The sequence below is a fragment of the Mya arenaria genome, chromosome 9, assembly GCF_026914265.1.
Source record: "Mya arenaria isolate MELC-2E11 chromosome 9, ASM2691426v1".
Lineage (NCBI taxonomy): Eukaryota > Metazoa > Mollusca > Bivalvia > Myida > Myidae > Mya > Mya arenaria.
The window spans coordinates 3,613,884-3,627,807 of record NC_069130.1 but is presented as its reverse complement, the minus strand read 5'-3'; the positions used below and the strand labels follow the sequence as shown (position 1 = coordinate 3,627,807).

Below are 13,924 nucleotides of genomic sequence, written 5' to 3'. Positions count from 1 at the left end.
TTTTTAAATTTTAATATAGTTGATTTTTAGATTCTTCCGCAGAACATGAATCAATTAATGTTTTCCAATTAAAGATTGGGATCTAAGGTTTAAGTCGATTTAAAGAGCTTCTTTCTAATTGTGCAGAAAGATCAGAGATGGAAGATTTGCCTGAAGAAATACATTTTTAAATTCCGTCAATTACACGCGAACAGTAAATACCATTAACCTGATTAGTTCGTTTAAGGAAGGGAGATGCAAAAATGTAATTCATGTGTAATAAAGATTAATCGATAAATTTCGATTGGAAATTACAAGATACCGTTTGTTAAAATGCATGTATTAGTATAAAACCAAATTATTCGTTAGTTTTTGCCATTGCTAACAAAGCATAATCATTCCATGGTAGTTGCATTAGATCACTCGAGTTCTTGCTAAAAAAATTGAGTGTGCTATGACAGTCCAAATGAAACTACGCTTCACAAGTTGATATAATAGCTGTGCATTAGATCACTCGAGTTCTTGCTAAATAAATTGAGTGTGCTATGACAGTTCAAATGAAACTACGCTTCACAAGTTGATATAATAGCTGTGACATTCATTGTCGGTAAACAAAACTTTGATTAATAGACACGTAAAACCCTTAATTATCAAAGACTTGTTGACAGTGTAAAATTGAATAAGGGACTTTTGACTCGTGAGCGAATCAAACAATGTCGTTCCGTGATCACCACTTCATTAAAACATCTGCCGACAATGTACGAGACACGATGTCAAGAACCCGTGTCTACAAAACTCCAAGACAGTGACAATGCCTTGCAAGAAATCTGCAAGTTATGTTATTGATTTGTTCGTGTCAGTTTAAATGCCTCTACTTAATGTTAATTTATCTATGCTGTTGTGCATGCTGTGATGATTGCTTTGATGATCATAAGGTGTATATGCTTGTATCTAAATAAAAGTTCTGGGGCCGCATTCAAAAAACAACTTAGAAGGAACTTGAATTTAAGATAAGAAATGAAGTGTTATAATTGGCCTGTATATTTAGCTGACCAATAGGCTGAATAGAATCCCTGAGGCATGTCTAAGGATAATGATAAGATCAATATTGACTACTGGCCCTGCAGTTCTATGTAATGTGATCTGTTCAACAACCGATGTGGAACTTGCATACAGTATAGTGAAGGTTTTCATCATTTTTATATTATTTTCAGTCAAATTATTATAAAATTGGTTAAATTGAGTCAATCATGTTCTTCATTACATGGCAACACTATGTTTGGATTTTTTTTAATGGTTTCTGACTATTCTTGACAGTCTACTTTGAAAGGGAATCTATTAGTGTAGGAGTTTGGGAAAAGATCAGTTTACGAGTCGTAAAAGTAGAAAACCATGAGGATAAATCGAGGGTCAAGTACGAAACAATAGAGTTTCTTCAGAAAAAGCAACGTCTCGGGGAAGACCTTCAACTGAACAAAAAGAAATTTCAAAACAGATCCTAAACGAAGTCATCAAAATCATGAAAGTCCTTCATCCGACGCAAACATTTGCCGAATTTCAAAATTTGAGGCATTTAAAAATTTCAGCTCAGCTACCGAGTTCAGAAATGTTTTCTAATTTCAAACGACCAGAGGAAGACAAAAAGAAGCATTTACCAATTATACAAAATAGAAAGGTTACAATGAATGATACACTCCTCAATCACTTTGACGTTGCTGCTAAGTTGAAGGCTAGGAAAAGAAAAGGAGACTCTTTGAAAGGCCAGTCGAAACAAAAAAAGTTAAAACAGACCGTGCTGCAGTTCTCTAGCTTGTAAATTCTAATATTTGTTGACAACGTGATTGTATTTATGAACAATAAAAATGATTATAGCACTGTTTGTGATTTCGGTTTTCATTCAACTTTCATTTGGTGGGAATTGCATCTGTTCGTTATATTGTAGTGAAGAAAATACAGTCGGTTTTGAATACAATGGACGTTGCTACTACATGCGTCATAAAATAGACCTAGCTGACTATAGATCTTCACCAGTTACTGAATTTCGCAATGAAACTGTATTACACTTATTCCAAATAGCTGCTGGGGAGTTCCGAGATAAATTTAATGTTAGTGTTGTATCGGTTCACTTTAAGAAGATGCAAAGACTAGGGGTACTGGGAAAACACTTTTATTTACCTTCTTATGACTTAAACCTTGTTCGATCTGCTGCAATAGATCTGCAGTCTAAAATCATATTTGATGAATATCCATATGTTGGCGTATTGACTTCGTATTCAAAATTCTACCACACTAATCGGTTCTTTAGATTAACATAATTCAATAACGAATCTGAAATAAGAAGTAATTAATTTCATATTTTTCATCAGTTAACAGGTATGAACAGATCACTGGAGTTTAAACAAAATGCCGTAAATATCTTGGCCGAAAGTAAACGTACTGTTGGATCAGTTGCGAGGGAACTGGGCATTCCACGAACAACTCTCTCATCTTGGGCGAGTAAAGCAAATGCACTACCGAAGCATGAACTTGTTTCGGGTCTGGAAAAGTATATATTTGAAAGAATTCAATGTGAAATGAGCAATAGTCAACAAATGACAAAATCAAAAATAAAAGAGATCGCACTGCTTACTGCTAATAAGCTAAACATTAAAACGTTTTCTGCATCAAGATCCTGGATTCAAAGATTTCGACAAAAGTATGCAGATCTTCTTGAAAATAAACACAAGGATCATACCTGTGTTCTGTGTAAAACAAACGATCATTTAATGGTGAAAGGGCACAAATGTGGACACTATTTTTGTTGCGAATCATGTCTCATGACATATCTTCAACATGTTGATAGTACAGAAAATAAACTGTTTCGCTGTCTGGTGTGTAACAGGCGAGATGTCGATATTCTAGGTGCTTTACCAAGTTTTGTTATAACAAAATCATGAATGTATCAGTGTCTCATTATTTATTGACAAAAGTTTGTATAACTATGCATGTTGATCGTACTTTTTCATAAAAATATGTCATCCTTCAGTAATGCGCAATCAAACCGATGCGATATGGGCTATGTTTATCGTTACACGCAAGTGAAACATATATTTGTCAGCAATAAATGTTTTGAATATCAAATAATACGATGCATGCTAGGATTCCGAATAGCCTTCTGAGGAAATTGGAAATGAAACACGGCGATGATCGCGACAGTATAGGGTCCGATGTTTTTGACATCTGGTATCCAGTCGCCAACCGATTTTGTAGTAACCAGATGCTAGGTCAACTGCTTGCCTTCGCTTGCTGGGTTTCGTTTCACAGAGATATTTTTCAACAGTTTAGAGATGAATTGCATTTAAATTTGCATTCAATCATTCACGATGAAGACCTCTTATGGGCAGTGTCAGAGGATATCAGAAAACATTTGAAGAAAAGGTTCCGTGGGAAAAAACAATATAAAGCATAATCGACATTTTTTAATAAAATAAACATGACGTTTTATTGTAACTGCTGTCTTCAAAAACATCAGATAACGGACTTGTCACAATACAATTTTTCAGAAGCTGAACAAGCCATGGTAGCAAAAAGTATTGCAGACAAAACCGAAGTATGTTTTTTTTGCGAAAGACATATTGCGACAGAACATAAAAAAATGTGTAATGTCATTTCAAAATTTGTGAACAATATAACAAAAACATTAAACAGTTATTCTCTGTATGGCGATTCTCTCCGACATTCAATCAGACACGACATTACTTCACTCCAAAATGAAATGAAAATAAAATATGAAACTTAATCAGTATTTTTGTTTTGTCGATATTATTAATGATTTGATGTCTTATATACACCATCGTCATCCTTCTCAGAAAAATCAGCAAATTGACATTTGACTAAGCCCAATATATCTTTGCGACAAATAGGGCATTGACTGTTGGCGTGAGCACACTGTGGACAAGTTACAATATGCCCACAAGGAAGGAAGATCACATCGGCAAGACATTCAAGACAAATTTTGCAATTTTGCTTATCCTTCAGATTTTGATTTTCTTCTTGCAATGCTTCTAGATCAGTTTCTAGCCCATTTGATGGACTATCTTGGGATTGTTCAGTTACACAGCAAGAACCAGAACCAGCAGTATAGTTTATCGCCATACTTGGATCGTCTTCCATCTCCATCAGAATTGACATAAGATCGCTCGCTTGAAACTGCGAATTCGGACCTTCTCTTTCACTGTATATTCTAGCGCTATGCGTATCCAATCCATGTGGTAACCAAACTCGCCGCTGCTTCCATGGCTGTTTCTTGGCGTGAAATTGATGATTCCTGTTCATCGGATTGGTTTACCTTTTCCTTTTGTTTTGATATGGATGGTGTTCACCCAGCCTTGCTTTTTCAACGTAATCTTTTCCTTACAAATAACGATATGCGGACACGTTGGAAACCATCTCGCATGTTCATACATCGGATCATCACCGATCTCCCAATGTTTTAGACCCCGCCGCAATAGTAACAACGGACAGCATCGCCCACACCTGAGTATACTAGGCCAGCAGAAACTAATCGTTCACGTCAATGTGACTATCTGGCCACGGTGTTGATGATTCTGTGAAGGATTCCAATCGTTTTGTTGGTATTGCATAGTTTGGAAATTTTGGCTTCGTGGTGAAGATGCCCAGTGATGTAGGTGTTACCTTACTTGCCATATTTGCTTACTTATTTCGTAAAGTGTTCATTGACATCAGATATAGTTTAAAATGGTTTCATTATATTTGTGATCACGTGATTTTATATTTTGCGTATAAAAGGGACTGAAACAGAACTCCAGTCATCATTTGCGTCTCAAACTCGAGCCAATATGTCGTCTCTGTTTACTCGTATAAGTAAAGGTCATTTTCTGGGAAAGGGTGGAAATGGAAAGGTGTTTGAGGCACATAGCAAGAACGGTGACAAGCAGCTTGTCGTAAAACAAGGTCGGTGGTGGAGTCAACATTGCGAAACCCCGCCAGAGATAGCTAACACTTGCCTTATGCAACAGATGGGCGTACGAGGTATCAACCACATGGTCGATTGTGAGATTTACCATGACAAGACCAAAAATGGAGCGAGCAATTACAGCGTGGTATTTGAAAGAATGCCAATGGACCTATTTACCTATGTGGAAAAGTTTGATATCCCTGAGCCTGTGGTGAAAGACATTATGTGGCAAATCATTTTGATTCTTTGTGAAATGGACAGCAAGTGCCAATTGATGCACATGGACATGAAACCAGAGAATGTGTTGATCGATCCAGACACCATAGAAGTTCGCCTATGTGATTTAGAGTTTTGCGTGCCAACTGATGACGAGTGCATATCTTTGAAATCATATGAAGTTTCCACACCTGCCTATCGTGCTCCTGAGAGACAGTTCAAGGTATGCTTCCCTCGTAAGTCTACAGTCTGGTCACTGGTATAATGGCCTATGAGATGTTACACGATGATGTTCCGTGGGAATCGTACGTCATTGAAAAAGGAGCTGCGCTTAAGTTTGGGACCAATGTTTCGGAACAGTATATCAACTTTGTTTTGGCATGCCTAGAACCCATCCCCAGTGAAAGACCTGAAGTCTCAGCTCTACTACAACATCAATGGTTGTGTGACTGACGCATCACGATATATGTATTTTGTGATAGTACCTTTCTGGTTTCAAACATATTAAACATAGCGTTGAAACTACAACTTCTTTTTATCTTTATTGTTCATGATAATTGTTCAGCAATTGTTCTCGAAAAAGCAAGCATTCTTTTACAGCTAACTTTATCGCGGAAATTCGACAGAGCAATCTTTTTCAGCTAACTTTAACGTAGAAAATCGACTGAGCTTTAATTGTTAGCTAACTTTATCGTGGAAATGCGCAAAAGCTTTAATTTTTAGCTAACTTTATCGTGGAAATGCGCAAAAGCTTTAATTTCTAGCTAACTTTATCGTGGAAATGCGCAAAAGCTTTAATTTCTAGCTAACTTTATCGTGGAAATGCGCAAAAGCTTAATACAACCCGATATCGGCGGAGTGGGTTTAGTCCCACGAGGGTGAAAATGAAAATGACGAATGTGAAAATTGAGAATGAAAATTGAGAATGAAAATTGAGAATGAAATTGAGAATGAAAATTGAGAATGAAAATTGAAAATTGAGAATGAAAATTGAGAATGAAAATTGAGAATGAAAATTGAAAATCATCAGAGGAAAAAATGAGCGTCTTGGTATCAGATACAAAAACAAAGTAATTTATTTCAAGTTTTTATTTTTTATTTTGTGAAACAAGATAATTGTCACAATCAATCGAAAACTTTCTTCAACCACGTCAGGGTTAGCCGGCCAAGATTGCAAGATTTTCAAATCGGTGGAAGAAACATGACAAACAATAGTTTCTCATTCGCACTTTTGGTGGCGTTCCATCAGCCTTACAATCATTACAGTACCACACATATCGAAAACAGTTTTGGCAGTAGCCAGCTGGAGGAAAAATGTTCAAAAGATCATGTCGTTGACAAGGTTCTAACGTAAAGACTCCAGCACAACACAATTGGCATTCCCAACAGAATGTTTTGAAATAATCATTGTACTGTAGTCCAGCAAACCCAGCGATGTCAGTATATCGTTTTGCCATAGTAAGTGAAGTGTGAATAGTACAGTCACTGCTGTATGTTTAAATAGTTTGAAGTACTCTAAAAAGCGTATACATTATTTCTCGAACTTGCATTCAACAACTTTGCAAACCAATGTTAGAAATTTGAGCTAACTAGCGTATTGCGGCTGTCTACAGCATAACTGTGTGAATCAGAACTGGTAGTGTTTGAGTGATTCACCTTTCTATGTAAATGAAATAAACAGAAAGCAAAAATACAAATAATTGATTACGGTTTACGGTTTTTTCATAAATTTGATATTTTCCGATAACAACAGTTCTACAAAAATAGCATTTACTAGTTTTGATTGAACATTCATGACAAGTCAAATGGCCACAAGGCGTAAACACAATACACTTTTTGTCCGTAACACAAATTTGACAAATGTTTTTTTCATCGTTTTGTAGTTGCAACTCTTGTCGCGTTTCTTGTTTCATGCTGAGGTGATGCCAAATTACGAAATATCTTGGATACTAATCGCATGTCAGCCAAAATGCAAAATATATTAGTACGGGTGGGGTTCGAACCCACGCGGACATAGTCCATTGGAACTTAAGTCCAACGCCTTAACCACTCGGCCACCGTACTTGGTACAAATGAGCTGAGAAGTGAAGATTATAAGAGCTTGAAATTATAATGCAAAGGCCATACGATCTGCCAAATTGCTCATGGATGCCTTACAAAACTTTGCAGTTACTCTTAGTCGAATGGACAATTGCCTTAAATGCAAAAGTATTAGTACGGGTGGGGTTCGAACCCACGCGGACATTGTCCATTGGAACTTGAGTCCAACGCCTTAACCACTCGGCCACCGTACTTGGTGCAAATGAGCTGAGAAGTGAAGATTATAAGAGCTTGAAATTGTAATACAAAGGAAACATGAGTTTTTCTTATGTTTGAAGATTTTGAAAAATATGAGATGAAAATTAAAAATTGCTTTCACGTGAAAGTGAAGTGAGCTTTGCAGTTTGAAGCATTTCAAAAGACGAAAGTCTTCATGATGCTTAAATTTTGTTTCACTCAATCGTTGCATAACTATTGAAAATTTCTCATATACAACTAATGCTTCTAATTTCAGTTTATGTTTTATTCAAAAATGTAAGCAGATAACAAAGTACAAACATGCATAGTATTCATAACATTGCAAACATATCAATATACATAATTATACACAATTGTTTTCATGAAATCAAACACAAGCAAATGTTTACAATTGTTATAATGTCAAACATTCAATGTGAAAAGTATTTTTGTCATGCAATGTGGTCACTCCCTGTTTTTCATCCAGACTTGTGACTGGCATTGGTCAGGTTACCCACGGCATCAGCGAGATCGGAAAATGGTAACTCTGAGCCAGAAACCTATTTTCCTAGTGTCATACACTACGCAAAATCAGCACCCATTAGAGGCCTTCCAGGCGACCTTCTACAATTTGTTACACCTTTAATGTAGAGTGCTGGACTACTCGGGTGTAACAAACGGGGTATTGCTGACTCGTTGTAGGTACAACGCCGAACAAGTGATGTCTGATACAAGAAGGCCTGTACTGGGGCAAGAATCGAGTGCCTCAGCCGCATTGTCCGATCAAAGAAGGGATTTCTGCGATCAACTTCAAGTACCTCAACCACAAGCTAGGCTCGAAAACTCGTAGACTTATTTATCTTTTGATCTAAGAGAAGGCTACAGAGTTCACTTTCAAACACACCTCTTAAGCACATAGAGGCATATTTGCTCGCTTTACTTGCAGGCAGGAAATGCTAACTTTAATCTCAGAAAGCATTTCCTTTTATGTATCGCAACTTATGAGCAAAGAAGCGATTGAATTTTGAATTTTGAAAAAAAACTGAGGCAGCGCTAAAGGCAACTACTCGACAGGGCACACTTAGGACTAGCGCCCCATTCGCTTCGTCCACTCTCTATGCATGCACTAGCGTACAGAAAAGGGGTACTCGTGAGCATAGAGGTTGCCACTCCCTATTTTTCATTGCCTGTAGCGCGACATGATGACCATGAGCGGTTCCTAGTATTGGTACTGTACATCACCTTACACCAATACTAAGCTGGTCTAACGACACCTCCATACTCATGGTAGCCTCTCAAATTTTACTTTTGCCAAAATGTTTTTGCGAAGTTGACAAAATCATTGCATTGCATCCAAGACCGTAGCATATTGAGCAATGAGAAACAAATCTCGTCGAAGCTATACTTCTATGCTCATGCTACCAGACGCAAATAACAAATCACTTGCCAAAATCGCTTTTGAATTGTATATGATCTAATGGTTATCACAGAGAATGATCGTATTCGTCAGGCAATGTCAAAGTGATCGACAACATGAGCTGGCCAGACTCAAGAGCGAAAAACTATGAGGTATCGCGACATACGGTTCTCATGTTCAAACCAGAAGGTCAAAAAACCTCTCAGATATTTTCTCTGTATCTCTGATGCACCAAGTTCATAGTGCGAGGAGAAATCTGAGAAGTTCAAACCCACTTTGGGCTCCCAGCAGACTAACAGCACTTCTGAGCTAAGAGCTTGCTACTGGAATGACGAATATTGAAAAATGTGGAGCTTATATACCCGATGGCCAAAATTAATGCGCATCGCATTATAATTGTGCATAAATGGTTAGGACTATTTTTTTACCGTTTTTATTTATACGCTCATATGAAATAGTTCCAGAATTATCACTTGATTCCGCATTATTATTGTACAAATGGCTCGAGATTTTGAAATCTGTGAATGAAGTAGTTTTTCTATGAAGATTATGTGAAATCAGTTTCAGCAAAATATCATTTTTTTCAAGTTTCATGGACTTGGTGGAATTTGTGCATATGGCTTATGATTGTGAGATCTGTGAGATTTGCTGCAAATGTAGATTTGTTGAATTTGATCATTATGAAGATTTTATTTTTTTCATGAAATCTTGTGTGAACGCCAGTTTCAGTAAGATACCAATTTTTCATGTTTCATCGACTTAGCTGCATTTTTTTGTGCATATGGCTTATGATTGTAAGATTTGTAATTTTTTGAGAGATTTGCATGAGCCTATAATTTTTTCAACATTATGAAGATTTGATTTTTTACATGAAAATCTTGTGTGAACGCCAGCCTCCGAAAGATATCAATTTTTCATGTATCATGGACTTGATGCTGCATTTTTGTGCATATGGCTTATGATTGTGAGATCTGTAATTTTTTGAGAGATATGCATGTGCCTATATTTTTTTGAAAGATTTGCATGAGCCTATAATTTTTTGAATAAATGAAGCCTATAATTTTCAACACTATGAAGATTTGATTTTTTTCATGAAATCTTGTGTGAACGCCAGCCTCAGAAAGATATCAATTTTTCATGTTTCATCGACTTAGCTGCATTTTTTTGTGCATATGGCTTATGATTGTGAGATTTGTAATTTTTTGAGAGAATTGCATCAGCCTATAATTTTCAACAATATGAAGATTTGATTTTTTTTATGAAATCTTGTGTGAACGCAAGTCTTAGAAAGATATCAATTTTTCAAGTTTCATGGACTTGATGCTGCATTTTTGTGCATATTGCTTACGATTGTGAAATTTGTAATTTTTTGAGAGATTTGCATGAGCCTATAATTTTTTGAAAGATTTGCATGAACCTATAATTTTTTTAATAAATGAAGGCTATAATTTTCAACATTATGAAGATTTGATTTTTTTCATGAAATCTTGTGTGAACGCCAGTTTCAGTAAAATATCAATTTTTTCAAGTTTCATGGACTTGGTGGAATTTGTGCATATAGCTTATGATTGTGAGATCTGAGAGATTTGCTGCAAATGTAGATTTGTTGAATTTGATCATTATGAAGATTTTATTTTTTTCATGAAATCTTGTGTGAACGCCAGTTTCAGTAAAATATCATTTTTTCATGTTTCATGAACTTGGTGTTTTTTGTGCATATAGCTTATGATTGTGAGATCTGAGAGATTTGCTGCAAATGTAGATTTGTTGAATTTGATCATTATGAAGATTTTATTTTTTTCATGAAATCTTGTGTGAACGCCAGTTTCAGTAAGATACCAATTTTTCATGTTTCATGAACTTGGTGTTTTTTTGTGCATATAGCTTATGATTGTGAGATCTGTGAGATTTGCTGCAAATGTTGATTTGTTGAATTTGAACATTATGAAGATTTTATTTTTTTCATGAAATCTTGTGTGAACGCCAGTTTCAGTAAGATACCAATTTTTCATGTTTCATGAACTTGGTGTTTTTTGTGCATATAGCTTATGATTGTGAGATCTGTGAGATTTGCTGCAAATGTTGATTTGTTGAATTTGAACATTATGAAGATTTTATTTTTTTCATGAAATCTTGTGTGAACGCCAGTTTCAGTAAGATATCAATTTTTCATGTTTCATGGACTTGATGCTGCATTTTGAACGCCAGTTTCAGTAAGATATCAATTTTTTCAAGTTTCATGGACTTGGTGTTTTTTGTGCATATAGCTTATGATTGTGAGATTTGTAATTTTTTGAGAGGTTTGCATGAGCCTATAATTTTTTGAAAGATTTGCACGAGCCTATAATTTTTTGAATAAATGAAACCTATAATTTTCAACACTATGAAGATTTGATTTTTTTCATGAAATCTTGTGTGAACGTCAGTCTCAGAAAGATATCAATTTTTCATGTTTCATGGACTTGATGCTGCATTTTTTTTGTGCATATGGCTTATGATTGTGAGATCTGTGAGATTTGCATGTGCCTATAATTTTTTGAAAGATTTGCATGAGCCTATAATTTTTTGGATAAATGAAGCCTATAATTTTTTTTTGAAATCTTGAGAGCCTGCGTTAATTTCTAGATTTTCAACAATATGAAGATTTTAATTTTTTTCTCATGAAAACTGGTGTGAACGCTAGTTTCAGAGCACAAATGTTGAAGGTTTTGAAATCTGAGTGTTTGAGTGAGTTTTATGAAGCCTATAATTTTTGAAGAATGTAGCCTATAGTTTGTTTTTTTGAAATCTTGAGATTCAACGTTAATTTCTAGATTTTCAAAATATTCGAATGTTCAGATCATAAAATTGTCATTCAGAGTTCTTGTGATGTATGATTGTTGATATCATGAAGATTTTAACTTTTTCGTGAAATCTTGTGTGAACGCCAGTGTCAGTAAATTATCAATTTTTCAGGTTTCATGGACGTGGGTCCACATTATTGAAATTTGTTATTTTTTTGAAGGAGTTGCATGAGCCTATAATTTTAAATAAATGTAGCCTATAATTTTTTTATGAAATCTTTAGATCCCTCGTTAATTTCTAGATTATGAACATTATGAAGATTTGATTTTTTTTCATGAAGTATTGTGTGAAATAAAGCCTATAGTTCGTTTTTTTGAAATCTTGAGATCTCTCGTCAACTTCTAGATTTTCACAATTTTTCACAATTTTTCACAATTTTCGATGCATATTTTTTTGTTGAGAGCATGAAATTACAATTCAGAGTTGCATTATTTTTGTACATATGGCTTATGATCGTGAGATTTAACATGTTTGAAAATAAAAAAGAAGCTTTTTCATACAATCTCATGTTTGATTTTTAAATTTCAACACAGCAGAATTTGTGAATTCGCTGTTCATGTTTTGCATTATTTTTGTACATCTGAGTATTTTTTGAAAAATGAAAAATGTTGCAGATAAAATGTTGAAATGTTGAATGTTTGTGTGATATGTGTATTTCGAGCCATTTTTTTTGAAGTATAACGCCAGTGGCTGTTATCTTCAAGCATTAAAAGGGAAACCTAATTTTCATCGTAACCCTATTATGTGGTCCTAACCTAGTTTTATTTGTTCACAAATTTGAAAATAAAGGCAACGCCAAAGGCAGTTACTCGACAAGGCACACTTAGGAAGAAGCATCCGATTGCCTATATTTCCCCTCTCATTGTAAAGACTGTGTGGAGTGTCGGACCACGGCAATACAAAGAGGTTGCCACTCCCTATTTTTCATTGCCTGTAGCGTGACATGGTGAACATGAGCGGTTCCTAGTATTGGCACTGTACACCACCTTACACCAATACTAAGCTGGTCTAACGACACCTCCATACTCATGCTAGCCTTTAAATTACTTTTGCCAAATCATTTTGCTGAACGAAAACATTGCCACATATCAATGTTCGGTCGTTCAAGAGGAATATTTGTGATGAATGAAGTTTTGCACTTCGAAACCAAACTAAGAATGCAATGAGCCTAGTACATTCACTTGTATTTCACAACGCATCTACATTCTAACATTTTTTTTAAAAAGTGCTTGATCTTGCAATATTGATTTCAATTTTCATTCAAGCTGAACTTTATAGACATTGACAAAACAACAGGCTTGCATCTTAAACCGCCGCATAAAGGACAGCGAGAAACGAATCTCGTCGACCCATGCTGGCACGAGCAAACAAATCATTTTGTCAACAGCATTTCACAACGCATCTACATTCTAACATTTTTTTTTTAAAAGTGCTTGATCTTGCAATATTGATTTCAATTTTCATTCAAGCTGAACTTTATAGACATTGACAAAACAACAGGCTTGCATCCTAAACCGCCGCATAAAGGACAGTGAGAAACGAATCTCGTCGACCCATGCTGGCACGAGCAAACAAATCATTTTGTCAACAGCATTTCACAAAAATGACACATTTTAAAATGCAGTGCAAATTTTGCTCTTGTACACACTATCAAAATGTTTACCATTTTACCAAGTTATGTTCCAACCAATATCGTAATCAATATGACAAGACCAAAGCTTAATAAATTTATGAATTACAAGCAGTATTACTGCTAAAATTTTGTTCAATCACAAATGTTCCTCGGTTTCAGCCGTGACCAAGTCTGGCTGTTTCTCATAAAAAAATATAGTGAAAAACCGTTTGACTGTGGTTTCATTGAAAAAAATCGACAGACCAAAATGTAACCAATTTTATGAAAAAAATGTGTTATCTTTCGTGAACAATACTTTGGATGGCCAAAAAAATAACAACAGTACTCACAATAGCAAACAAGACCCGCGTTACTGGGGTAAGCAAGACAGCACAAACATTAAAAGCAAACAGATAAATCAGTATTTCTCCATTTGATTTTTATTTTTTGAAATGATTTACTGTATGATAAATTTTCAATGTTCATGTAAAACACGAAATACAAGTGTTGGAGAATTACTGATAAACAAAAAGCAACGGTACAAAGCACATATAATACAAACAATATTTTAAAACGAACAAGTGTGGATAGGTATCTTTTTTCAAATAAACAATGACATTTC

At 35.3% G+C, this 13,924-nt stretch overlaps 1 protein-coding gene and 2 non-coding genes across 3 annotated transcripts; 1 reads left to right on the top strand and 2 right to left on the bottom strand.

Moving 5' to 3' along the window:
- Positions 1-4,817: 4,817 nt before the first annotated feature.
- Positions 4,818-5,417, top strand: LOC128202819 (uncharacterized). The gene has a single exon (XM_052903973.1). It carries the CDS (start codon positions 4,818-4,820, stop codon positions 5,415-5,417), a length of 600 nt encoding a protein of 199 aa, XP_052759933.1.
- Positions 5,418-7,134: 1,717 nt separating this feature from the next.
- On the bottom strand, positions 7,135-7,216 carry Trnal-uaa (transfer RNA leucine (anticodon UAA)). Its single transcript has one exon. It is a non-coding gene; the product is annotated as a tRNA-Leu (tRNA).
- A 148-nt stretch (positions 7,217-7,364) lies between these two features.
- Trnal-caa (transfer RNA leucine (anticodon CAA)) lies at positions 7,365-7,446 on the bottom strand. The gene has a single exon. It is a non-coding gene; the product is annotated as a tRNA-Leu (tRNA).
- Between the last annotated feature and the right edge of the window lie 6,478 nt (positions 7,447-13,924).

Bases quoted from the DNA above. Each gene is read 5' to 3' on its own strand.
- LOC128202819 (XM_052903973.1), top strand. From the start codon at position 4,818: ATGTCGTCTCTGTTTACTCGTATAAGTAAAGGTCATTTTCTGGGAAAG.